This window comes from Clavelina lepadiformis, chromosome 2 (genome assembly GCF_947623445.1).
Source record: "Clavelina lepadiformis chromosome 2, kaClaLepa1.1, whole genome shotgun sequence".
Lineage (NCBI taxonomy): Eukaryota > Metazoa > Chordata > Ascidiacea > Aplousobranchia > Clavelinidae > Clavelina > Clavelina lepadiformis.
In genome coordinates, this window is record NC_135241.1 from 25,724,487 (window position 1) to 25,752,324 (window position 27,838).

At 33.1% G+C, this 27,838-nt stretch overlaps 3 protein-coding genes and 1 long non-coding RNA gene across 4 annotated transcripts; 1 reads left to right on the forward strand and 3 right to left on the reverse strand.

Annotated features, from left to right (window-relative positions):
• Positions 1 to 52: 52 nt before the first annotated feature.
• LOC143445006 (uncharacterized) lies at positions 53 to 2,882 on the reverse strand. The gene is made up of 4 exons (XM_076943797.1): positions 2,732 to 2,882; positions 510 to 679; positions 213 to 301; positions 53 to 86 (listed from the first exon to the last, which is right to left on the reverse strand). The coding sequence occupies exons 1-4, from the start codon at positions 2,772 to 2,774 to the stop codon at positions 53 to 55; spliced, it is 336 nt and encodes a 111-aa protein (XP_076799912.1). The 5' UTR covers positions 2,775 to 2,882.
• A 3,007-nt stretch (positions 2,883 to 5,889) lies between these two features.
• LOC143446355 (uncharacterized) lies at positions 5,890 to 8,135 on the forward strand. Its single transcript, XM_076945952.1, has 5 exons — positions 5,890 to 5,982; positions 6,190 to 6,338; positions 6,423 to 6,517; positions 7,268 to 7,401; positions 7,805 to 8,135. The coding sequence occupies exons 1-5, from the start codon at positions 5,949 to 5,951 to the stop codon at positions 8,011 to 8,013; spliced, it is 621 nt and encodes a 206-aa protein (XP_076802067.1). The 5' UTR covers positions 5,890 to 5,948; the 3' UTR covers positions 8,014 to 8,135.
• Positions 8,136 to 11,486: 3,351 nt separating this feature from the next.
• On the reverse strand, positions 11,487 to 12,199 carry LOC143447515 (uncharacterized). Its single transcript, XR_013114104.1, has 3 exons — positions 12,061 to 12,199; positions 11,787 to 11,833; positions 11,487 to 11,555 (listed from the first exon to the last, which is right to left on the reverse strand). It is a non-coding gene; the product is annotated as an uncharacterized LOC143447515 (long non-coding RNA).
• Positions 12,200 to 12,419: 220 nt separating this feature from the next.
• On the reverse strand, positions 12,420 to 21,244 carry LOC143445008 (uncharacterized). The gene is made up of 14 exons (XM_076943798.1): positions 21,233 to 21,244; positions 21,023 to 21,173; positions 19,774 to 20,166; positions 19,271 to 19,450; positions 17,281 to 17,643; positions 15,171 to 15,356; positions 14,627 to 14,995; positions 14,214 to 14,402; positions 13,979 to 14,121; positions 13,636 to 13,765; positions 13,338 to 13,454; positions 13,068 to 13,147; positions 12,640 to 12,888; positions 12,420 to 12,485 (listed from the first exon to the last, which is right to left on the reverse strand). Exons 1-14 carry the CDS (start codon positions 21,242 to 21,244, stop codon positions 12,420 to 12,422), a joined length of 2,628 nt encoding a protein of 875 aa, XP_076799913.1.
• Between the last annotated feature and the right edge of the window lie 6,594 nt (positions 21,245 to 27,838).

Genomic DNA, 27,838 nt, shown 5'->3' on the forward strand with positions numbered 1-27,838 from the left:
GCAGATAAAATGAATGAAGTAACGTAACACTGGAAATGTTTTGAGACGTATATTAAGCTGTCAACAACAAGCAGACTAGTACTCTGCTGTAGAAAAGCATAAATTGATAAAATGCATTTGTATGAAACATATTTTCATAATAAAAATCAAGTTGAAAAAGTATTTCAAAGAGTTCATCACTCGTTCATCTACATATCAACCCATATAGTCACCTAACATTTATTTGACTGGAGTAGATGGAAGATCCGGCAGCGCTAACAACATCAGGGTATGGGAAATATCCTGCTTGGGCAACCTGAGTCTGTAAAAGTAATTGAAGTTGACATTTTATGTTTATTGATTCACATTTTAGGTTACTGACAGTTGATTATTTGATCCAAAAAATATATTGTTTCAAGTACTCATAATAAGTACTACAAATATAACTACTACTAAACAGCCACATTAACCAAGTAAGAACAAAACCATAGTAACTTGTGGTCATCATTTGGTAATAAATAAGTATATACCCCATTAAATATCCAGCTAAGAATCCAGTTTCCTCCTGATAAGATCACTGATGACGGCGGTGAAACTGTAGCAGTGATAACCACAGTGGAGTCGGTTGCTTGTACAGGGTGTGGTGTAGTGAGATTTGATATGCTTTGTCCTTGTATTATCACAGCAGTTTGTAGAATAACTGCAAGTGCAAAGTATAAACGATGATATCAGTTTTATATGCTGTGGTGGAAGCTACTTTGCTTTGTTAATTATTATAAAAGTCAATTTTTTTGAGAGTTAGAACAGAAAACTGCTTAAAATGAGTTGATGAAAACTATTTCCTGTTGTTTCATTTTTCAAAGCTGTTTCATATACCTTTTCAATATTGGTGATTGTTGTTATTCAACAACTTAAAATACTACAAACTAGCCAAGAAATCATAAAGTATCAAGTGTTTTGTCAATGCGTTGTATTTAAAAAACAAAAGTTAAACCAATTAACAATGATAGTTCAAAAATTTTTAAATGTATCTTTCCCTGATAACCATAATGGTAGATATTTTTGCATATTTCGTTATCTAATGTTGTGCTTTGGATCTCAGTTGAAATAAATAATTGTTTATTTCTATAAAAAAATTGACATCAAGTGTAATATAACACACCTTAGTGTTGTGACAAATATACACAGTTGTAAGCATGAGTAATAAAAGTTAGGTACACCATAGGTATTATGGCATAAATATGTTTGTACTGCTTCCATTCTCAAATGTTTTATCTTTTAAATAAATGTGTTAGCTGTTATTTTGTGGGAAGTTTGGCAGTGGCAGACAAATACTGCATAACAAACTATATTTAATCCAAGCTAGCCGATCTTTAAACAACAGGAAATACACATGATTTAATCTTCAAGCCACATATACTGTACAAACAAACAAGTTGACTATGACCACAACTATACCTATACTCTGCAAGTAAATATTTTTTATAACTGTATATTTCATAACAACTACACATATCAAAATATATTCTTTTTCAATTAGTTTCAAACTGACAATGATTGTAAATTATGCAAAACTTTTATATAGTTCAAGTTTTCGTTGATCACTCTCAAAATTTTAATCATGAACTTCATTTCTAAAAAGCAATTTATTTCATGCTTTCATTACTGTATTTAGTCATCTTCACTTACCAAAATAACTAACACATAAACTATTTTGTATGTTTAACAAGCTATGTAATATTTTAAAGCTAAATAACGAGAATTTTGTTGTTTCATTCTTATTTTGTAGCTTTTTGTAAAATGCCAGATTCAATGTGAATCTGCAAGAAAGGTTTTGATTGAGGAAATAACAGGAAATAACCTGGTCGATATTCATGCGTAATATTTCGGTTTGTGGTTGATTTGATACACCCTTAGTTGAAATGAAATAGCATGTATTTATTCCACACACCATCATTTGTGTTATATACTAACAACTGATTAATCGCCAAAATATGACAATGTAAGTTGTAAAAAGCTGCTGGCCAAAACTTTGAAAAGTTTCTAGAAAAGCCCCAAACATGAGCATATTATTTCAACAAGATACCGGTACATTATTTATAAGAACAGTAACCTGCCCTAGATACGAATATTTTGACTGTTTATCAACTACGCTTTCTTTCATCACACATAACATGCTTGTAGTGCAATTTCATGCAATTCAACAACAAATGCCTCCATACAAATGCCAACATATCAACCTATGCTTTAGGTTGATCAACCTATCAGCCTATCCTACCTTAAGCTTCTATGCATTGTCTCACTTTTTTCCAATGGCAAAGTATCACTAAATTTTACATTTTATGTTTGTGTTAAAAACATACTTTGAGGTTCGAGCCCATAGGCTATAAATTAAAAACAAAAAAAAGATATTTTTATCATAAAGTTTCCTGAAAATTCAACTATTGACATTTAAAATTTACAAGGTACAATTAATTGATGTGATCCCTCGCTTTAACCAAGCATGTCTGGTGATTCAAGAGGATTTTGTAACTGGTTGTGCACTTGGCATACTGGTACTGTGCATTGGTCATACTTGGTTGGTACTAGTTAATGAACCATTTCACGAGTGTTAAAAACAACAACAGAAATTTATTAACAATTGTGAATGATAAACACAGCATTTTTATGATGTTCAATTAGTATTCTCATAAAAAAGAAACCTCCCAAACAAGGCAACAATTTCAACCAATAGGCAAACAAATGTACAAACCATATATTATCAACAGACAATGAAGATCCAAGCCCAACCTCATGGCTTCTCCTTTAGATGGACAACTTTGTTATAAGCAGATATTAAGTTCTTGATTTTCAGTGGTTAATAAAACTTAAAATACGCAAAAGTTATTCAATAATGAACTGCTATTGCCTATATATAAAATTTAGTCTAAAAAATGCATTATGGATACTACTGAAAATGATGTGGTACACTATAGAAAAATGCTGAAGTGAAAACGTCTTGCTTGTAAACAAAACATAATTCTCTTAAATGGTAGGCCTAATCCAGTCTACAAAATTCCTGAATGGCAGCTACTTCCAAAACTTCCATACACCTTGTTGATTATGAGGTAAAATGTGAAATACATTTGCAATAAAAATTTTCAATATACAATAAAGTTGTTCATTATGTGGAAGATTTTGATTGCTGAAATAATTTTCATTTGAACAAATATCAGTGCATGTTTAATTTGGGCTATTGTAAAGTGACAATTACATCACAATGATTGCATTATTTATGTGATGGATGTGCTTGTGTTAATTTGATAATTAGTTGGTGCTCAAATGACCATAAACTTAAGACGTGATGATCAATTGTTATATTATTTTAACATTGAGCTTTAGAGCAGGTCATGCTGACTCATGCTTAGCACTTCCTGGAAACATTCTTGCTATTAATTATTTTGTCAATTGTAATAATTAAACTTGATTAATTGAGGTTTGTGCTTAAAATATGGCGAAGTAAGTTGTCAGGTTGCTCTGGAAAGTAGATCTGACTCCTGACTCCAAAAGGCTGCTGCTACAGTAATACGTCATCCTCACTCATATATTAAATAAGTTATAACCTTCTGAGCTCAACACTTTAATGACATCACAGGCGAATCGCAGAAACAGTAGAAAAGAGAACGGCAAACGAACATGCAGTGAGAACAAATTTATCGATTTTACATGGGAAGTAGCTTGAGGGCGCCAACCAGCGACAAACTAAGAAGTACTTAATGGCCGTTACAGAAAGTTCAGCTTTTCCGTTTCACCTTTTTTGCCAAAGCAACAGACGAACTATGTTGAGCTTAGTCAGTTATAAAGCTAGGCTAATAAGTTGTTCTAGCTACAAAGTTGACGTTGGTTTTGCAAAACAAAATGACAATTAAAATTTTTTATTTTTCGTCATTGACTATTTACATACTGAAAGTTTTTTTGAACTGAAACTGAAGATTTAGCTTATTATCAACAATTTTGCCTGAAAGATTAACTGTTCACCAGAACCACTGAACAGAATCAAGTATCACTAGGGCTTGCCAAATACCAGCATTTCAACGGTCACTAAAAATCAAATATTAACTGTATTGACCCAAACTAAATTCTCCAAACACTCAGGTAAACTACAACAGAACCGAACACATCTGTTTTACAACTCTTTATTTTCAGTCGCTATATAGTCTCAACAGTCTCCACATACATAGAAGTGTACGGCTTACTGCAAACCACTTTCATTTTAAATGCCGTTTAAGCATGTTGACCAAATTTGTAGACCTATGTTTTGAATACGTTCTACCTTCTTGTGCAAACAAGACCTCAGTATTCAGGTGTCGAGCCAATATCAGTCATATACAATACATCAAACATCGATGAAAACTACTATTCGATGTTTTCACAACAAAATGTGTTGCAATATTGGAAAACTAAAATATTAATGATTATTTGATTTGATAAAATACTAACTGAAATCCGTTTTACATTCCAACGGTATCTAAGTATTTGCTACAAGCAGTTGAGAACTATTTGAAAATCCTTCATTTATCAACAATCGCCAACAAAGACTGCCAACAAATCTTAATAAAGTCATTCACCAAGCTACCTTCATTTGTTTTCCTTCTTTGAATATTTTGTAACATAACTAGTTGAGCCAGATAGCTACCACGCGTTTCAGCTCTGAGACAACCGCCGCTTATGTTTGATCACTTCCTTGCATAATATCTCTGTTTGTTTCCGCCTACACCACCCACCTACACGAACTAGTTGTGTATGCATATTCAAACCAACTGATCAAACCATCTGATTGGACATGAGTGACGTAGCTGACCATCTTCTACTTCCGCTCACAACCGACCTGTGTAAAGATTCTTACAGCGTGAACAGGCCACCTGAACGGGAAACTATTCCCATGGATGGAGTTCATATTAATGGGGATTTTCTTCTTCCATCCAAACACACAGGTCGGTTCCATCTTGACGGTGACACAACGCTTATGTCCTGCCAAACTATCAGCGTAACTTTTGTTTCTATATATTTAAATATATTTTAAATATATATATTTATATTTATTTATATATATAAATATATTTAAATTACGTGTTTTTGTATTAAATTATGTTTTAATAATGTGTTTATAATTTGGGTTTGGTTGCCGTGCTGACGCTAATATCTTTCTTCATTCTCTGATTGGTCCATAATGCACATTTTTGCCCTGGAGGTCTTGTCACATTTTTCCCGTTTTTCCAATTTGTGGAAATTATTGTCGATAACTACTAAAATGTTTGCGACCACCTCCGTCAGCACAAATTTTTCGTTCCCCACATCGACGACGAAAAATAAAATGAATGAATGAATTATATTAGCGTAACACGTTATAAGAACGAAAAAACTAATAGCAGCATAACCGGGTTGGAGAATTCAACCAATTGCTTGGACCAACCAAGCAAGATTTGGCAACTTTTGAGTTACGTATTATTTGATATTTTCTTTCTAGGTAATCTCTGTTATAAGTTTGTTTAAGCTTAGACAAAATTCAATGCTATAATCCACATCAGTGCCCAACACCATTATTTGTAGTGAAAATTGTTTTCAGCCCAAACGATTTTTTTGCAGTAAGATCCACTTCATCTTAATATTTGCCATAAATTTTTATTGCCATTGAAGGCATCACTATGATTGGCGTCTCGCTTTTAGTTTAAAATACGCAACCATTCAATTTGCTAGGAAAAGCTTTAAACTAGTAAGTTACAAAAGTCTAAAACAGTTGCATGATGATGACGTAATAAGTAATTGAGAAAAGGAATATAAAAAAGACAGGTGTGTTATGTTATACCATCGTGGCGTAAAATGTTTACAATCCTCTGAAACATATTTCAAGTCCTTCATTTTGTATTTAACAGGTGTTCTACGTCTAGGAAACTAACTTTGTAAATATATTCATACCTATTACATGTGTTATGGAAGTCAATCTTATTTCTTTGTTCTTGCTTGGTACGTATTTTGTTAATATTTATATAACTTTAGTAAGCTTTCAAGATTGTTATGTAATTCTAATACAAGCACTAGAAGAATATGGCAGTAGAAACTGCTTCATAGGACCATGGCAAATATGTCTAGCCGCTTTTTTCATTGTTATGAATTCTTTAATATAATCGTGAATGTTTGGCTTCATTTAATTATAATAGAAACAAATTTCAGTTCTGTCATGGAACATTCATTTCTGCAACGCTCAAACTTTTTCATCACTTGCACCATCTAGTGCAATGCAAGCAATTGGGTCTGATGTTGAAATCTCTACAACCGTGACCACATCATCTCCTTTCGGAGCAATATGGAGAATTGACGGTGTAAACGATAATTAATGATAAATATCTTTAGTTTGCTATAGCATTTCAAGTTCAATTCAGTTTTGTTTTTAATGTTTGTTTAAGATTGTTGTTGGAACTGCATCTGTTAACTCTGCTGGAACTGCTACTGCTGGAGCTGTTACGACTGGAACAATTTATGAAAGTAGAGTTGATATAAGGTCTGTGTGTATATTGCCTTTGCCCTTTAGCATAGGTCATTGTTTCCCAACCTATTTGAACTCCAGACACACTAATCTACCCAAAGCAATGAAATTATGAAATGACACACATTCAAGCCCTAGCTCTAGCTATTCGAAACTTGTTTACCTGACATCCAGTCATTGTCGGTCTCTTTATTAAGTGTGTCGAGGTGGTTATAATTTCATATAAACCTAAGTAACAAAACAATGCCAGTGCTTTCAAGACTGAATTGCGCAGGATGTGTAGATCAACATCTAGTACAAAAAATATTTTGTGACAGTTTTGTTTAGCGATAGTGGAGGTAAGTGGATGCGAGTTTAAGACGCAATTGTAATTTAAAAACAATGCACCTGGGCATCGAGACACATCATTTGAGAACCTCTTGCGTGGGTCATTTTGTATGGTGGGCAGTCGCATATCTGGAACATTTAAGGGGATGTTCTACCAAATTTTGATAACTTGGGATGCTTCATATTTTAAAATTTTTGCTGCTTTACCCATAAGATCGTGTATTGTTGGGTCTTATGAATGTGTTGTATTCTTTATGGCGTCTTAAGGCATTGCACGTAATCCATATCACAAGTTATTACTTTTTTAAGATTTTGTAAATGTGTCACCTAGAATAGAATTGCTGTTGTATTATGCTGCTCCATGTGCTAACAAATTCGGAAAATAAAAATCAAAAACAACGTTTTTGGAGTTTGTACTAAATGCAAATATCTATATAGTGCCGGATCATATACTTTAACCCAATACACCACTGTTCTTACCATACAAGGATTGCTTGCCAGTGAAGATGGTGTAACTGTTGATGTTGGAACTCCTGGTATTTACGACACTTCACTCAACTTAAATGTACAAGGTAAGATTTCATTTGCAACAATACAGTAAATAGTCTTCACTTAGACACAATACCAATATATGTCACTAATCATTATCTCACTGGGTGCAATCTATTACAATATGTATTGGGAGATGCCCTGCACTATACACATCACATTGCAACATAATTTTCATGCAATGTTTTCAGAAATGTTTGCTCCCAATTCGTAGTAACATTATCTGAAAAAGAATTGCAAATGTAAGAATTTCGACATTAATTGATCTCGAACCTTATCACCAAACCTATTCTTTAGTTGTTTATTTTATCTATGCAGAAAGCAGTTCAATATTGGGTACCAATATTTCTATCATCAATATTATTTTATTTAATAATATTTGGTATTTATCTTAGATATTTCAACATGCAGTCTCCATTATTGCAGAATGCAGTTTAAACACAACAGCTTACCCCAGTCTCACCTTCACATGCGATGATTCTCCATGCGAGTTCAACTCTGCTGGAACACTCTCGTGTGCTGAAGGTTACACAACAAGTGGTGTAAGCACAACCTCAACCACTTGCCAGGCTGATGCAATGTTGACCAATTTAGATGTACTGTCATGTGTAGCAATCAATGTTAGTGCAAATTAAGTAACTGAATGTAAGTGCCAAGCTGAATATTTATTTGGCTCTAGTGATAATACGGTTTTAAGTGGTGTTGGTGCAATAAATTTATTAGTTTTAGTTTTTGTGTTGCCATAAAGTTATGAATATGATTACACTGGGCGACATTTTTGAACTTTTTTTTTATTTTTTTCAAACAATTAATTGAGTTTACCTAATTTGACTATGCTGATTCCGAATTTGCAGTCAGAATTCACCCATCACGTCACACTTTTTTGCAAAAATTGAATGAAAATTTTACTCAAAAACGGTTCTATTAAGGGCGCTTGTGCCCTATTACAGGTCAAGAGCTCCGTACGTGAAACGAAACACAGCCTACAAAGCGCTTAACTTACTCAATTGGATTTGAGATTTTGTTAGCTTAAACCTTAACCCTCTAAACCTAAACCCTAGACCCCAGTAGCACATAATTATGTTCATTTGCTCAATAAACTTTTGATTCAAACAACTTTTCTTTCTTATTTCTTATAGGTGTTTGGCATGAATTTTCTTCTTTTAACTTTTCTTGCAGCCTCACTATTGTCGCAGTCGCGTTTCAGGCACGAACAGTAGTCCGCCATCATCATTACATCCCATCGCCCTTGATACCGCGTATCCATAGCTTTGATGTCCTGGTGAAAACGTTCACCATGCTCCTCACTCATGTCACCCAAGTTTTTAGGAAAATTGTCCAAATGTGCGCGTAGAAAATGAACCTTTAAGCTCATTAGACAACCAAGTGCTTGATAAGAAACCAACATGTTTTCTACAGTATTTTGGTAATCCGGATCTTTAGTATTTCCAAGAAATTTAGATACAACTTCGGTGAAAGAGAGCCATGCTTTTTTTCCACATCTGTCATGGTAATAAGAAATTGGGGGTCTTTGGTAAGTGTTCTGATTTGAGGTCCAACAAATACACCCTCTTTAACTTTGTCGGCACTTAAGTGAGGAACCTTTTCCCGAATCTATTTAAAACATACACCTTCTTTGTTGAGAGCTTTTACAAACTGTTTCATAAAACCCAGTTTAATATGTAATGGTGGAAGTATAACATAAGATCTGTCGATAAGAGCAGGCTGTAAAACATTTTTATAGCCTGGTGTAAGATACTCCCTCAACGGCCACTCACGTTTAATCCAATGATTTCTCCTGTCTCGGCTGTCCCATTCACACATAAAACAAGGGTACTTGGTAAATGCAGATTGTTGACCCAGTAGCATATTTAGGACTTATAAAATCAACGCAAACTTTCCATGTATGAGTGCTATATTGCAACTTCGAAAGAAAAAGTTTCATATTTTCGTAAGACTCCTTCATGCTAGTTGAATGAGCTACAGGGATAGAAGCAAATTGATCTGTATTGTGCAACAATACAGCTTTTAGGCTTGACTTTGATACGCACAAGCTGGCATATGGTACTGTACATGTGCTTGTATGTAAATTGGTTTACTCACAATTAAATTATTATGACGTCATAATAATGTATAATGGCTATGACAATAGTAACTATGACCCAACAACGAGGAATACTTCATAGAACAGGCTGTTATTAGTAGTGAAGTGCAAAATTTTAAATCACAAATTATAAAAAATCTTGACGTGATAGAAAAAAAGCGACTTCATATTCGTAATCAGCGTGAGCAAATTATCTTAGAAGTCACCATTTTTGCCAGAAAATAAAAATCACGTCTAAATAATTATTTAGATAAATTTAAAGCGCATGGGTGACGGTTATGAAAATGGTTTTTGTGTGAGTGAAATAGATTTAATGTTTAATTTAATGTTAGTAACTGGTGGAATTGGTTTTTCAAGAATGTGATCTGTATTAATACAAAGTAAAGTATTTAACAACAACCACTTGGTAAGTTCAATGTAACATAGTAAAGTTTCTAGTTGTTGTGTTTATGCAGCTGACAGCAAATATTTTAGTATTTTCAATTATAATCTTTTTCTTTTATTTTCTATTCACCTGCTTGAGATCAAATGCAATACAACAGTTTCACAATTGCCATTTAATTTTACATCAAAATACATCTTTAAGCGATCAACATCAGCAAAGTTGTAATGTTCATTCAGTGAAAGAAAATAATCAGTTTGTGTATTACAAAAAGTGATGATTAATGACGACGATAAGACAGAAAATGAATTGCGTGTTTTTCATTATTCTGTTTGTAATTAGCAGCAACTGCTTTAAGCACCAAATATTCTGTGCTTCTGGAACGAGACGGCTAAACAGATTGACCGCTTTAAAACTAGCTTACGTGTGTGGCGTGGAACACCACAAAAATACTCCACAGCCCAAAATTATTTAATTTGTTTGAAAAACTTAGACATTTTCCTTTAATGTAATTTTACTCTTGCGTTAACCTGCATGTTATGTTTCAATCAATTTCATGTTTGGTTTGTGCACATTACACACAACGCGTTACCGAGACGGTCATTTGTGGTTTCGTGAACTACTGAACATTGAAGTATAAATGTAGTTGACGTTCATTCTGTTTGCTATCTGGGAAGGACAATCAACTTTCTATAGGAAGCAACCAGCTTGAATCAAATTATTTTTCAGTTTTAATGTGTCGTTACCGTACACAATGCCATTAAATTCTAGAAGTTTTGTATTGTTTGAAACGAATACAACCTTTCGAACTTTGTTGTTTTAGATTGATACGGAAAAGCGAATTTTCGTGTTCCTGCAGTAAGCAGAAATTTAATGACAAAACCAGTTGTGGGCAACAGACTAGTTAAGTTCATCAATAAACCATAATTAATATAACTGTGCGTATTTAGAGTTCTACTGTTTAAATTTGTTGTTGTTTTTCAAGCCTCGTTCTGAAAAAGTTTATATTTTTCGACAGCAGAGAAATAACTCATAACTTAGCTATATAAATTATTCAAAATAAGTTGCTCCTTATTCGTTTATTGATTTAAACTGCCTTAATAAGTTAACAAAATAGTGAAATTTAATGTTCAGAATGTTCAAGGTAGCTCATTGCAATTTGGTCGAGAAAAAGTCTGAGAAAGGCAACTTGACCAAATTTTTGCAATGCAATGAAAAGTCAAACAATTAAACTTTTTTATATGTGATTAAAACAAAAAGCAGAAAAGTCAACCACAATGAACTAGTGGTGAACCAAGTGAAACTCCATCAACTTCCATCAACTGAACACAGTGAACCACATGAACTAAAGTTATAATTGAAATGTACGATAATGAACAAACAAAGATTAAAATTTGATTTTAATCATCATGGCAAAGTGCTTTTACAACTGATCATACGCAGCAAACTTGAAAAATATACGATAAATAGATATAAACTGTGTTCATGTCCAAATACGTTACATCAGTTCTAATAATAAGAGATTTGTTTCTTTTTCTAACAACGTTTGCGTCATGAACAACGTTTGCGTCATGTCATAAAGACAGGAATTCTTAAACTATTTTGCCATTGAAGGTTTAGATTTCATTTCCATAAGGGCCTTGGATGGTTTCATAGTGTTGTCCTCCACTTGTGTTTTCATAATTTGATGTCTAAAAAGTTCAGAAATAAATGACACTTGATATTACTGATCATAAGAATATTCAGTCTTATAGTGGAATGTGATATATTTAATATGTACTGTAAAACTATTATACGTTTTATTCTGCAAATAATTGTGCAGAAAACAAATGTTAATTTACAAAGAAGTTTTATTTATTTTAGATTTACTATTAACCAAAAATTGCAAATAAACAAAACATTTAATTATTTCTATCGCTCACTGAAGCTTGCCATTGATCAACATTGACCTTCAAGTAACCATCGTTGCCTGAAATCATTTAAATGCTCGCTTTAAAATTATTTTTGTTGACTTTTTATTTTTCAAACTTAATTTCTTCATTGCTTACAGCAAACGACAGTGCTCAACTCACGCTCTTATTTCTACATAGAAAATTAGCATCGTGTAACATTTATAATTTGTTTCCTTAGGCAAGACATATTTTCAAATTGTTGTAAAATTATCAAACGTATTTTAATATAATATGCTTTACTTACCTTCATCAAGCTTCTCTATGTTTTCATAAGCTTCATTTGTTCCTTGACTCTGTACAAATAATTATCACTGAGGGAAGCTCACATTTAAGTTTGGCGCTTAATTAAGAACAACAAATGTAAAAAATAATTTCAATCCCAATCTTAACCAATAGTTACCTTTGCATTGCTTTGTTTTGCATTGTCAAATTTAACGTACGCCTCATTTGCTAAAGCAGAAAAATTTAAAAAAAGTTCAATTTTATAAATCAATTCAATTTCAATCAATCAGTTCACTGTTTTACGAAATCATACAATGTTTGCAATGAAGTAAAAGTATCTCCGTGATTGCTATTTTCTGAAAATATGATTTTATTATCTTATCATTGTGTTAAAATCATCCGACTCACACATTTCGGGTGTTGTGACATGTGACATCCTGGATGTGCCTTAAAACAATCAAACAGATTTTTAATTTGAACTGAAAAATTTAGAATTGATTTTTGCCACAACTGCGCGCTATACATGTCAGATTGAGTTGAATAAAACATGTCAAGTGTTATTCAATTAAATATAACGCATAAGCACAACCATGATTATTACTTTGAGGTAACGTGTGTTAACTTTTCCATTTGGCGTTGGTTGCCTCCTTGTAACATACAGTGCGAGCACAACTGTAATGCAGATGAGAGCAACAGCGGCAACGGTTCCTCCAACAATTGCTCCTGTGTTGTCTGGAGTTGGAGGCTGATCAATGTTGACAACAGCGATGTCAAACTCTATTGAGTAGTTGTATGGTGGAAGGAGCGAGCTCAATATAAGATTGTAAGTTCCTTCGTCACTGGATGTCACCTGTGAAGTTAGTTTATCTTTAACTAAGTTTCGTACATCGTTTTATCATTTGGTTCATTTCAAATATTTCAACCCGGATGATAAATAGTTTGCTATATATTGCGTAGTATAGTATAGTATTGCGTGGTGTACTGTATATTGTCAAATGCAATGGCCTTACTTTAACGTATTACTCTTACCTGATTTCTTGTATACAAATAGTGTTGCTCATAGCCGTTGCTGAAGACAATATCTTTTCCATCATTAGAGACCGCTTTATCTGCATAATTGAAATGTCATATGTGACTGATGTTTCAAACTTAACAACAACACTTAATAAGCAAATATCACATGAACACCATAAAATATCAACTACACAATAATGTTGTCATGGGTCCTTTAAATTTAACGATAATATTTACAGTTGTTTCCACGAGCAATAAAAATAAAACTAACAGCCAAAAACCAACCATTTAATGACAAAGAAACAAACTTCATTTCTGGGTTTGAAAAAAACCAAATGTCACAAACTTCTGTTTTATCAATTGTCCAACTACAAGAAGTGTTTACAACTTGGTAAGGAGAATCTAAGAAGGAATAATTTTTGAAACTGTCTTTAATGTTTGAGAATAAAAATTTGGAACAATATTTTTAACAAGTTTGCATTTTATTTTTTAACTTTCAAAATATGAAAATTATTATTTCACAAAAACCAAACACACCAACAACCACAACCACAATACGTTTCGCGTAAAATGTATATCTTACATTGTACGTTAACATACTCTACACTGGATCGTCCGGTGTTATTATAAATCTGCGTATATGGAGTCACCACTTGACATGAAATAGGTTTCATATTGTCTTCCTTTTTTAATTCCATGCGAAATATTTCATCCTACATAATTACATCAAAATGCAGAAGTTACAAAAACTGCGCAAGCATCAATTCGTTGCAGCAATCTGGAATTTACTCTTAAAGTTAAATCTAAATGTCTAATTTGGAAGAGACAAACATATTTTTCTTAGTTAGTCGAACTAAATTTATTAAAATTAGTTAAACTAAAATTTCATGCTATATACAAACAGAGTAAGTTTGCATATAATTTACTTTTGTTATTAAATATCCAATTTTATCAAAATAAAATATCGAAGACGTTGCTTTAGGAATAATGGTATCATCATAATTGCATGTCAGGCTTATAGAGTCTCCTTCAGGAACGATCAAATTTCCAGTTATTAAAGCGTCGGAAGCTAAACAAAAAATAAGTTTTGTAACTAAACAACTCATTTTACAAGTTTTTAGCCATTGAAAAATATTTAGCATATCAAGCGAAACTAATAACCTTTCCAACATTGTAAATTTTCTTGTCCCTTCCATTCTGCATTGACTAGACATACTGTGTCACCAGATGGCAGTTCAGTTCCATTAGAGTAAAACAAATCTCCTTTCGGGCAACTGAACATTCCACTGGCTTGGTATGTTCGAAATGATGACGTAATCACAATACCATAGGAAAGAGATGTTGGACAGTCTGTAATAAGTTTGGTTAATTTTGACAAATATTTCAATTCATATTGTATCTGCTGAAGTTAATTTTTATAAATATTTAACCCATATTTTATTTAATGCATTCAAACTAAAAGTATTTTTTCCTTTACTATAAAAACTTACAAACAATATTTTAACTATTAAAAGCACTATCACTTTCAGAAACTTTACGCAGCACGCTTTGCAGTTATCGTGTAAAATGCTCACCTTGCACCAGCACAGTTACTGAGCCTGGTATGATCACTGCTATTGCGCATCTCACTTCGATACTTAAATTCCCAGCAACAAGAGGTTGAGTGATTTTCAATGTTGTTATTATGTGATTTGTTCCATCAATTGTTTGTTCAGTGCAAGTGATGCTGTCATATGTGCCTGGAGCTGGAACGTTACATCCAAACGCTCCTGTGTAAAACAGGGCACCACTACCACTGTCCAACTCTCCTCCATAATACCAAGCGCATGCATCAGAAGTATCAGTTGGTGTTGGAAACTGAGCGTTTACAATGAGATTGTTGAAACCAGTCGCCAGTGGATTGTTTGGAGGGTCAGTAATGATTTTGGTTCCCGGTAATGCACCTAAAGTAAAATAAATTCCAATTATTGTAGTGTTTTATTCAATAGAATAGAATTATTCAATAGAATTCATATGAGTCTAAAGAGTGTAACTGATTATTGCACATCTTCTTATGCAAACTTCCGTATGCTTTGCTGAATATAATGAATACAGTAGAGTGATAAAATCCTGGCAAACCTTTACAATCTAAGTTATCTTGAGCCAACCATTTTGCATTTGCCAAGCAAGTTGTGTCACCAGATGGCAGTGCAGTGCCATTTGAGTAACACAAATCTCCTGTTGGGCAACTGAACATTCCACTGGCTTGGTATGTTTGAGATGATGACGTAACCACAACACCATGGAGAAAAGACGATGGACAATCTGTAAAATGCATGATGTTTTTAACGGTTTAGTGTGTTTAGTGTTTCATGTTTGAAAAGAGAATGTTTCAATACGTAACACTTAAATAATGAGCAGTAAAGCTTTAAATACAAACATTACTTATAAATACAATAGTCTGTATATTACCAAGATAACAAAAACGTAAATATCTCGAAATGCTAAATCGTACCACGTTTCTTGAAAAACTTTGCTAAACAAAAAATTAAAACTGGATCTTTGGATGCGATTTGCTCACTTTGTGCAAAGCACTTTATTAAAACTTACTCGTAGTTAAACTTAAGCATGTTGTGTAGCTTAAGTGCTGTAAAATTTTTGTAAATCGACTTACCTTATAATAACAATAAATAACTTATTTTGTGCTTTAAAATCTCTAGTGATATAGTATTCCATTTACCAAGTTTATACAATTTAAGTTTAGTTGATAAATATGCATGAAGCATGGAATTAGGTAGAGCTCATTTGAATTGATCCCAGATGATTCAAATTTGAAAGTCAACGCAATTAACTATTACAGTCTGAGAATCTTGAGCCTAATTCGTAAAATTTTCAATCTTATTCTTTAAAATACTGGGCTCGTAGCAAATGAATTGACTTCTCGACGGTTTCACAAGTATATATTAGTTTCATGCACATTACTTTAATTTATAGCAGCATTACTAGATTTTGTTAAAGGTCTTATTTTGCATGAAATTAGAGTAAACGTTCGGCGTTTGTAACCGGTGCAAAGGTTAATTTGGTCTGGAGTCCACTGGAAATGTTTTATAAACGAAACCAATATTTTCGATGGTTAGGCTGAAGAAGTCAATGAACAAGACCTGGTGTTTTTGCATGGGGTGATCCCGAGCACATTTATTTCATGAAATATTTTGTTAAAATAATTTGTAATTCACAAACGAGTAATTTTGGAATTCAGTAACGAGTATCTTTAGCTTATAGTTAATGAGCTTCACTGTATTGGTTTTAACAAATTTCTTTTTTGTTTCGCAAAAAAATTGTGAAACTAAGTTTCAAAGACTTAATGAAGCAAGAAATCAAAGAATCGATGCGCATTAAATAAACTTTCATGTTCGTGCCAATTATGATTCAGTTCATTAAAATTATTTTGTTTAAAGTAGGTTTGCCATACGTCAGGATTATTCCTGACATGTCAAGGAATTTAGTGTTCAAATCTGCGTCAGGGAGAAATGCTAAAATGTGCTTAAAAGTCCGGGATTTTTAAAAATTGTATCTTAGTCCAAGTTTTTCTAGGTTGTCACCTTTTTTCAAACTTTTTCTTAGTCGCGAACATTCTCAGCTCGTCAAAACTGTCTGCAACTCGTTTATGACGTAAGTTGTTTACTACCTTTTAAGATAAGATTTAAGATTTTTAAGAAAGAGATAAGATGACCATTGAGAGAATGAAAGAAACTTTAACACTTCAGTACAAAGCATGTCTTGTGGAGAATTTTATGTGTTTTTGAAGTCCAACATGAGCTTGTTGAAAAAAATCAGATCTTCGGAAAAGTTCGATTGGTATGATGGAGAGTATTGTTATATATATATTATTTATTATATTATTATATTATATATATATATTATATATACATACATGTGTATATACATACATACATGTATATTATTAGTAGTATTATTCATAAACTGTCATACGTTCATTACTTGTGTGTAATACAATGCAACATTTCTTTGCTGTTTTTGTATTGTTTCGTGTTTATCCTTCTTTCACAAAAAAGCAATGGCGGCAATGTACTTTGGTAATATTTTAAAGTTGGTCAATGCAACTGAGGTAAATTTGTCAGGGATTGTGCATTGTCAAATATGGTAACCTTAGTTTAAAGGCACAATGTTGGAAGAATGTAGACAGTAAGTCTAATGCTTTTATGTTTAAAACAATCCACAAATTTACCTTGCACAGTTCTATAGACAGGGCCTGGTGTGGTGGCAACTAAGCATCTCACTTCAATATTTATATTCCCAGCAACAAGTGGTTGAGTGATTGTCAATGTTGTTATTGTGTGACTTGTTCCATCAATTGTTTGTTCAATGCAAGTGATGCTGCGATTTACATTTGAAGGTGAAGGGTCACATCCAACAAGTGTCGAGTAAATAGTACCACTTCCACTGTCCAGCTCTCCTCCATAGAACCAGGAACATTGATCACCAAAAGCAGTTGGTATTGGAAACTGAGCGGTTACAATGAGATTGTTAAAACCAGTTGCCAATGGATTGTTTGGGGGGTCAGCGCTGATTTTAGCATTAGCTGATGCACCTAAATGGAAACAAAATTCCACACTTTTGTTTTTTATACGTCGTTTTGTGCAATTAAAGCGTTGTGCGTTTGATAGTAACATCAGCCCAAATAAAAATTTCGTACGTCCGATATAATCTGCCTATAGCTAAGCAAGTGAAAAAAGAACATGTTTTTATTTAAGTAAAACTTAAATGTTACTCTATCTTTATCTGTCTTGACCATATGTTTATAGAATATGATACCTCTCTGACTTGAAATCATTTTTGTGGGCTTATGCCAAACAAATTACAAAAGCTACCGAGGTCATTCTTGCACAATTTTAAGAAACTATCGAAACTTAACTTGTGATTTCTTTCTAACTCTCTTTTGTGTTAAGTTTTGATATTTACCTTCATCTAAGCAAGGGTATACAGTTTTTCAAAATATTTTTTTGAATCGCCGCCATTCGACTTGATTGTCAGGCATGTAATCTGCTTCCCTGACATCTTCTTCATGTTAGGATTATTTCGTAATGGCCATAATAACAGAAGAGGTTTTGTTATTTCAGCGATTTACATTTGTTACAAAATTTAAATGACGTTACGTTATTTGCATTTGTTAGTTTTGTTTCTTGGTTAGCTTCAAATAACTAAAGATAATTCTTTTATTTTTATGTCACAGATTGTTATTTTGCTTGATTATGATAAGATTGCAAATGTTGTTTAACCAAAAGAAGTTGCCCAAGTATATGGAAACAACACAAAGCTAGTTTAGGCTACATATTGGTTTAAAACATGTGAAATTTTGCAGCCACTCAAAAACATATAACCTTATAACTTGTGAGCAAAAATACCTACTTTATTATAAAGCAAAAGCAAAAAAAGGGTTTCCGAGGCTGTATGTAAGTAATGTAAATACTATAGATACCAATACATGGATTATTTGAAGCAAACCGTACTTTGATTTTTAAGACTCTTTCTGTCATATTGTCGTACTGAACGTTTTAGTTTGGGAAATATCAAAAGGTTTTACGATAGTTTTCCAAGTAAATACGGTCAATGAGGGAGGAAAAGTAACATATTTGATGTTATTGTTATATGTATTTAGCTAATTTGGTTTAATTTGTTTGGTTTTATTGTACAAAAATTTCTCGATAGAATATGCTATACATATTGATTTTTCTTCATAGCACAAAAATTTCATTAGTTCACAAATCCAAAAACTCAAAACCTTTCTTGATACAAATACTAAAAATATCAGTTCTAGCAACATTACAGACACTATTTTTAAAAAAGCAACCATTTCATAAGAAGTGCTAAAATTTCAACTTTCTATCGTTAATAATTCTTGCATTGCAGCCAGGCTTGGGCAGAATAGAGGTAAAGTTGTTGTGCGCTTGTGATCCAACTGAAGTTAAGCGCATGAACGATTTATTAGATGCCATAAATAAACGTAATACGCAGTTAGGCAACATATAATTAGGAATTCTGAAAATTAAATTCTTTTCGAAAAAGTTTTATATAATTTTCGGTTTTGTGTTAAAACAGAAACTGTGAAAAACCAACAATTGTTTAATTTAATATTATACAATTGTTAACAAACAATTTCCTTTGTATGCTTCATAGGAAAGCATCAAACTTAAAGTTTTCTATACAGTGCTACTTACATTGTAAATTTTTTTGACCATTCCATTCTGCATTTGGCATGCAAATTGTATCACCAGATAGCAGTGCAGTTCCATTCGAGTAAAATAAATCTCCTGTCGGGCAACTGAACATTCCAGTGGCTTGGTATGTTTGAGATGATGACGTAATCATAACACCATGGGGAAGAGATAATGGACAATCTGAAAAGAAAATTTAAATTGTAGTAATAAACCTTCCATAATTCCCAATAAAACAAATGTAGTTGCTCGTACCTCAGTGCCATATAGTAATTTTCGAAAATTCGAACACGTTTTCGGTTTATTGTAATAATATATTACTTAAAACCTGAAAAAATACTTTTAAATGCTGGTCTCACTAAACATATAATTTTTTACACTGGTATGTTTTCAGAGTTATTTAAATTGTTTATTTTTATTTGTTTTTTTCATATTATATGTAAATTTTGCTCCATGAATTTCTTTAGCAGTTATATTAACTGTTCATAAGCTTTGTATATAATTACCTTGCACTGATCTAATAATAGGAGCTGGTGTGTTGGTTGCAACTAAGCATCTCACTTCAATATTTATATCTCCAGCAACAAGCGGTTGAGTGATTGTCAGTGTTGTTATTATGTGACTTGTTCCATCGATTGTTTGTTCAGTGCAAGTGACGCTGAGATTTACATTTGAAGCTGAAGGGTCACATCCACCAAGTGTTGAGTAAATAGTACCATTTCCACTGCCCAGCTCTCCTCCATAGAACCAGGTACATGAATCACCAAAATCAGTTGGTGTTGGAAACTGAGCAGTTACAATGAGATTGTTGAAACCAGTTGCCAATGGGTTGTACGGAGGACCAGTGCTGACTGTTGTGGTTGCTGCTGCTCCTAAATCAACTAATGGTAAGCAACTACCTACGAATATTAAACTACCGAGGGTTCCTTTGAAATGAAAGATTCTTACACATTTTCCTGACAAACGGAAGACAAATCTGATAACAACTTTTAACTCAAAAACAAATTAGTAAAAAACTACGAAAATACTTGATTTGTATAATATTTGAAAAATATATTTACCTTTCACAAGCAGTAGAATAATTGCAAAACTTTCAATCTTCAACTTCATTGTGTGTTTTTTAAAACAAATTTAATTGTTTTTAGAAATAAAACTTATTTAACGCGTATCAACAGCATTTTGACAATAAGTTAATACTTTTGTAATTATCTCTCAAAAACCAAAGATGTGTCTACTACTACACACTGCCGTATGATAACAGAAAATATTTCATGCAATCACCAATTAGCTTTTGAATGTTTTTTTATTTTCACGTTTAACGATAAATATATTCCTAACGGCAATTGTAAATAATAACTTGATTGCAAAAACGTTATGTGGCTCGCTAGCTATAAATAAAGTGTTAAACGGTGAATAGTGTTGACCAGTTTAATAACCTTTCCCTCAATTACAGGTAGACTTAAGTACAAATCTTAGAATGCAACCTGTATGACAGAGACGATCAAAATTAACTGCAAAACTTTTATGATTGAGAGCTTTATTGACTGCCGTCAGTCGTGTACTCCATCAGTTGTGTTTACCTAAAATGTCTATTGCATACAAATCTGACGTAAGTGTTCATTTTGTTTAGATGGGACATGAAAATTTCTTTTTACGTTTTGTGATGTAACAAGCTAATTAGAACCTGTACGACAAAAACTTGCACACCAAGAAATCTTTTAAACAGTAGTGCATGCTTTATTTTTTGGTTACTACATGAATGCAATCTCAGTGATGTAATCGAGTTACTGGCAAGTCCATCATTACTTGAGTTGTTCCTTAGTTTGTGTTTTTCTGTAACGTCGCGACGGAAAAAGGATACTAAATCTGTAAATTTTCCTTGCAAGAACTGTTTGGTACGAGTTGCCTTGGTCAAAATAGTTAAAAATAAATAATGGAAATACTACTAAGTCAACTGTCAATAACATTCAGAACCATAATGATGATAAACGCTTTTCATTTAAACATTGTTTTATTTCGTGTTGATTTAAGTTACTTTATGCGTTGGTTTTTGCACTTATGACGTTCCACCATAATCAGCTCTACTTGTTGAAGATATTTATCTAAATGTTTGAAAAAATGCCTGTTTATTCCATTTGTGGAATAATTTATATAATATTACTTTTAATTATATCATGATATCAAAAAAATGTCTGAAACATTGAAATTTCCATCCCGAATTGCTTTCGGCAATCTTGATATTATTTAAAACTGCATTGATGAAAAGCTAGAGAGGATTTGATGCTCTTACATATGTGCTGACACATAAATTGCTTTAGTTATCTTTTATGAGAGCGTTTTTCAACCAAAGATCTGCGAACTTTTGTTTGTGTTTTCTAAAACATTTTCTAAAAAAAGCAAAAAGCTCATAAAATTTTTATTTTTTGGTGAAGTTAAACAGTACATCACACAACATAGTTTTCGCCGTAAATTTTTAGCTATATGTCGCAGGCTGGACATTGCTTTGTTTCTGAATTTAGACGGAAATTGTGCAGCTTTAGTTCATTTTAAAATACAGGTTAATGTGGAGGGGCGGGGGTGGGGGTGGTGGTGGTGATGGAATACACAATTGCAAAAGTCGGACGAGAAAAGTTTCCTATCGGCCTTAGGTGAGACTTTTATTCTGAAACATTTGAAAAACTTGAAAAAGAGAAGTAAACCATTTTGAATGTAAAAAAAACAAACTGTATTTAATCACCACAATGTGAATCGACTCAAACGTTCTCAGCGGTCATCCTACTTACGTTATTTACATTACATTTGTTGTGGTTATTAAATTAAATTGATGAAGATGGATAAATAGGAAAAACGTTAAATAACTGATGAGAAATGAATACTGAATAGTGAATATAACTTAGTCCTTAAACAATTTTGTGATACTTTACTTACATCATCTTCTACGAAACAACTTACACTTAAATAAGTCACTTTCTTTTGCAGATAAACTATAAGATGATAGATATAATTAATTCATGCGACCGTAGGAGAGTTATTACACTTGCAAAATGCTATCATTATTCGTAAAAGATTACACAATTCCTTCAAATCAATGTTTCATTAAAATCAAAGTTTAAAGGCAAAAGTTTGGTTTGAATATTTGGTTATGATTTTACTTTTAAAGCCTTTACTTTTTACTTTTGACTAATGAAATGCTCAGGCAAAGCTCCATTTACGTTTATGTAAAATGTGATAGATACAATATAAAAACAGCATATTATAACGAATTTAAAAGCAGACAGGTGTCCTTGCTTATTAATACATACACAAGGCGCGTTGCAGCAAACATTAGAACTTGCAAATAATTTGTACAAATTTCTACTTCAGAATAGATTGATAACATTGTTGTAATACTCTACAAAACTATCTGTTCGCGAAGGATATCATCAACGTAAAACTGCACCTTAACAATTTGTGCTTTCACATCCCTATGCAATAGTTATTATATAAATATTTAACTTTACTCGCCATGAAGCTTCAACACTCAACAGTGACTGCGTTCAGGAAAAGCAGCAGCTAGCAACTTTTTCTCATTTTAAATTCTGAAGTGATAATGGTTTTGATCGAATGTATGACTTACATTTTTATGTTTTTGTGCAAACACGGCTTCAGCATTCGATTCGGCATTTCAGCATTCAATTCGATTCGATAAGCAGACAATAATGACTATGTTCAAATATTGATCAAACCAAAGCCTAAGCAAAACACGTTGACCTGAAATAACCTACTGACTGAACTCTGTTTCCAGTCCTATGGCATGTACTTGGTACATTACTGTTACCAGGCCCAGTGACAAACTACGCGAAAGTTCTTATTTTATCAAAAATCACCTACAGATTTTGTCCACAAATTTAACTCAAGTATTTCTATTAGGTTTGCTCCATCTTTCTGTTCTTAAATTTTTTAGAACATGATCAGTAGGGCCGGTTAACTAAACTTAACGGTTAACTCTTGATTTACTGGTTGTTATTACGAGTTGGGTAACTTCTAAGCATTTTAATTCTGAGTTAATCGACAACTGGAAATAAAGAAATCAAAAATCAGACATGACAGTCAGGAAATGACATGACATGATCAAAGGCAAACATTCCGACAAGACAATTATGGACTTTCATGTTCTCCTCAGGGCCACAAAACAGGTCAACAACTCAACATATGGCAGAAGCACAACAAACACATACAATGAAGTGCACCGTATTCGACGGTATTCTTTGCCGAACATCAAAAAAGGCGTTCTTGCAAGTATTTGTATTTGTTTGGCCTGAGATGTAATATAGTTAGTATAGTGTATAGTGTATATAATTGTATAGTGTTTATAGTTGTATAGTGTATATAGTATAGTGTATGTAGTTGTCAGTAAATATAGTGGTGAAAGAATTTGTGCTATTATATTGTGGTTAAGTAGTTATTGCATATAAAAAAGTGGCAAAAAAACGTAAATTTATTACCTGCTACTAATCACCTACCTATGGCTATGGAGACATATTTCATCCAAAACGCGGTAGCTAGCCAACCGCTACTATCATCCCTTATTCAAATCTTAATCATCAGGTATATTGTTTTTCATTGTGACGTCTTATACCGGTGTCTTCGTCATAATAGGAAAACAACTTTGCGATACCATACTGACAATAACTACTTAGCCACTACATATTACTAAAAATCCTTTCACCAATTAGTTTACTGACAACTGCTCTTTTGGGTCTCTTGGGGTCAAATTTGGAGTCTTTCATATCTCTATGCACCAACCAAAATATAAATATTTAACCTCAATCACTACGAGGCTTCAACACTAAGCAGTGACTGCGTACATGAAACAGCAACTAGTGGCAACTTTTTCTCATTTTAAACCCTAAAGTGATGTTGTTTGCTGATCAAATGTGTGATTTGAATATACGTTTTGTGTAAACAGGGTTTCAGCATTGTGATAAGCAGCTAACATCAAAAATTTATTAACGCAATTATGTCACAGCGCAATAAAACTATAGAACCGGGTATTTGGTATTTCACGATAAAATAATTATGTTTAAATATCGATCAAACCAAAAATCAAACAAAACACGTTGAGCTAAAATAACCTACTGAGTGAACTCTGTTTCCAACACAACTGTTTCCAACACAACTGTGTACTTGACACATCAGTGTAACCAGGCACAGTAACAAGCTATTAGAAAGTTCTTAATTTATCCAAAATTACCTAAAGATGTTGTCAACAAATTAACTCAAGTATTTCTACCAGGTTCGCTTCATCTTTCTGTTGGTATAACTTCTAAGCATTTTAGTTCTGAGTTACTCGACAGCTGGAAATAAAGAAATCAGAGATCAGACATGACAGACAGGAAATGACGTGACATGATCAACGTCAGTGATAATCATGGACTTCGATGTTTTTCTCAGCGTCACACTGTCAAGTCACAGACATCAGGCACGACATATGGCAGGACCACAACAAACACATACAATGAAGCGCATCGTATTCCACGGTATTCTTTGCCGAACATCAAAATACTTGCAAGTATTTGTATTTGTCAACATGTAAATTATTTGCGCAGAAACCTTTATAATATCAGGACAATGCAGCATTTATGTCACGTAAAACGCAACTTAAACCAGGAATAGCAGCTCCTTTTGCGGTGAACCCCCACACCAGAGTCACACTTGAGTGTTGTTTGATGTATTTAAAATCAATTCACAAAAAGGATGAACACTCACGGCAATAAAACGAACTGCTACTACTTCAAAAACTTCCTCAAAGCTCCTTTCAGCTCCTTTAGCGGGGGAAGTCGGCGGTACCACTGGTGCGGGCAACAAAAGCAACAAGAACAAATTTTGACATTGTTAAACTCCGTTACTGTAAAACTAAAAGCAAACACAACAGCTACACGCGGCAAAATAAACCAAGTATAATAATGCAAAGCTCCAAGACAACAATATAAACACAAAACTACCATATTATATTGAAAGAACAAACCCTTTTTGAGTAAAGAGAACTAAAAACAAACAAACAAACCAATTGATAAACCACATAAGACAAATGGACAAACGAGAACTCAAGAGGTGCAAAAAATTCAAACTAGTGCTCAAACATTGACTAAATATAGTAACAAGAATAAATATGATGTAGTCACATTTGTTACCAAAATCCTACAAACTGCCTATTTACATAGGATCGCAATCAAAGTAACTGCAACGACGTAAAGCTCTTTGTCTTTCATATCTTTGTTTTTAAAATAAAACACAATCTTAATTTTTAGCTGCCCTGTATTCTCAACATTTACTGCTTATTTAGAATCCAGCAACTTGTTGCAAACTACTTTCGGTTTAAATGCTGAGGCGATGGATAATATTTGCTGATCAAACCGATACAACCTAAAGGTAAACCTTCCTGGGCAAACATAGCTTCAGCATTCGCATGAGCAGCTAATATTGTAAATACAATTGTAACGTAATGTTGCACTAACGAACTTACTTTGTCAGATATGCATAGGTGGGCAGTACCGCGGTACTATAGTACCGATAGCGGTACCACCGGTACTTTAAAAAAGTACCGGATTTCTGTACCGAATTACTTTTATCAAGAACGTTCGGTCAGTCCCGGTACTCGAAACTTTTCACGTGATACTTTCAAAATTTTAACAAGGGTGTTTTCAAAAATACATGTTAATTAATCCTTAATACTAACTTTAGCATCTGTTGATTTTTTTAAAACTCGAAATATCAAGTAAAAATGCAAGCGATTAACGCCACATATGTTTTGGCCTTGAGTAACCTTTACCGGGGGCGTAATAGCGGCAAATATTGCATTTGCAGCAACATCTTTTACCCAAAGAGTACCGGTACCAGGTACTGACAAAGTACCGAACTACGTTTTTAAAATAGTACCCAATATCGGAACCGTCGGTACATTTTTTGCAAAGTACTGGTACCGTTACTTACGATGCTTTCAAAGTACCGACTGCCCATTTCTGCAGGTTTCTATGGCAACGTTAGAGCTACTTTAAACTGTGTGTTACTTTATTGTCTATATCCCACTTGTCCATAAAGTATATTCACCTGGTTACCTGGTTATTTTCACCTATTGTATTGGTAGCATTGTTGTCCACGTAACATTATTATCCACGTAACATTAAAGGGAATGTAACACCGCGTTGCCGATATATAGATGTGACACCTTGTGCAACGTTAATTATTTTTTAAATAATTTTAGTATTTCACGTTTTATAAGGTTTTAATCTGGGTTTGGTACCCGACCAAGAAGGTTGTTGTTTGCTGTCCTTTACCGTCAAACAAATTTAGTTTAAAACTCTAATAATCTAGAATAGCGACCTAACTACATCACCTGCGTCATAGCAGGTATAGGCTTATTAATTATCAGTAGCAAACAATTGCGGAAAAATCTTTAATTTTTCTAAAAGCTACTGCAGATGCTGCCAACAGATTTAAATCAAGTATTTTTACCAAGTTTTAACACCTTTCTTATCTTTCTTTTTCAACGAAGCTGTAACTTGACCAGTTAAGTCAGTTAGCTGCTTAGCATTTAAGTTTTGACATAAGTTACTCGATATTTGCATGTGACTACTTCCGTGTATAATGCTGTCGTTTGTCACCTACGCGGTTATATCTACACGTACATTAGTAACTCACATATACGTCATCTAACAGTTGCAGTTTCGCCAGTAGTCCTACGTCATCAGATAGATGCTCATACTCAGAAAAGGAATAGACGCGACATGAGTCAGAGCTGACGTTCGAAAAGCGTCTTAGGGAAAACCGGCGTCAAAAAGTTTTATCAAAGCGATCTCATAAGTATCTTGCTAATAGGTTTTGCTAGAAGTGTAGGGGATAGATCTGTTTTTCGATCAATTGCTTCTCTTTCTTAATTTCGCCATATAATAGAACAAAGATTTTATGTCCTATCCAGGTATTTCACTTTTTCTTAAGATCCTGTATATTCTTGTAAAAAGGTCGGGTCCGTACAAGCACAGAAGCACTCATTAAGCATTTTCTTTTAAACAATGTTGATTTATTATAAAAAGAAGAAATGCTCCTGTAAACGATTGCACTTAGTGTTGTCCGGATCCGGAGGTTGATTTTAAATGAAATGTTTGACACATTTTTAAGTAATTTTAATTTGTTTGTGTTTACAATTAAAAAATTTTTAAAACTTTTAATTATAATTTAATGTTTAATTTTTGTATTTAATTTTTTGTTGAAGTTTAAAAATTTAATCAAAAAAATTTGTTGAGTTTTTTAATTCTGAACAATGATATTTTTTCATAAAAATGTTAAATGTCTAAAGTCAAATGAGTTGTAAATATTTCTTTGCAAACTGTTCTAAAAGTTGTGTTATCCTTTCTTTATCTAATCGCAAATTTCGGAACAGTTTGCAGCTACCTTCGGGAGTTCGGAATTCGGAGTAGAGAAGTTAAGAATTCTCAATTTTGAAAATTAAATTTGAACACCATATGATGTGGCGCCAAGAGCAAAAAATTAAACCCTTTGACACAACTTAAACTCGACAATGATTCCTTGAGC

What these genes read in the sequence shown, in the direction of transcription:
- LOC143445006 (XM_076943797.1), bottom strand. Translation starts at nt 2,774, where the DNA reads ATGAGGTTGGGCTTGGATCTTCATTGTCTGTTGATAATATATG. An exon ending in TTGTCTGTTGATAATATATG is followed by an intron (nt 680 to 2,731) that starts GTTTGTACATTT and finishes TTGCACTTGCAG; the next exon opens with TTATTCTACAAACTGCTGTG. An exon ending in TCCAGTCAAATAAATGTTAG is followed by an intron (nt 87 to 212) that starts GTGACTATATGG and finishes GCTTTTCTACAG; the next exon opens with CAGAGTACTAGTCTGCTTGT.
- LOC143446355 (XM_076945952.1), top strand. Translation starts at nt 5,949, where the DNA reads ATGGAAGTCAATCTTATTTCTTTGTTCTTGCTTG. An exon ending in TATTTCTTTGTTCTTGCTTG is followed by an intron (nt 5,983 to 6,189) that starts GTACGTATTTTG and finishes AACAAATTTCAG; the next exon opens with TTCTGTCATGGAACATTCAT. An exon ending in CAATATGGAGAATTGACGGT is followed by an intron (nt 6,339 to 6,422) that starts GTAAACGATAAT and finishes TGTTTGTTTAAG; the next exon opens with ATTGTTGTTGGAACTGCATC.
- LOC143445008 (XM_076943798.1), bottom strand. An exon ending in ATCACTGAGATTGCATTCAT is followed by an intron (nt 20,167 to 21,022) that starts GTAGTAACCAAA and finishes TAATATTCGTAG; the next exon opens with GTAGTTGCTTACCATTAGTT. An exon ending in AGATAACTTAGATTGTAAAG is followed by an intron (nt 14,996 to 15,170) that starts GTTTGCCAGGAT and finishes ATTTTACTTTAG; the next exon opens with GTGCATTACCGGGAACCAAA.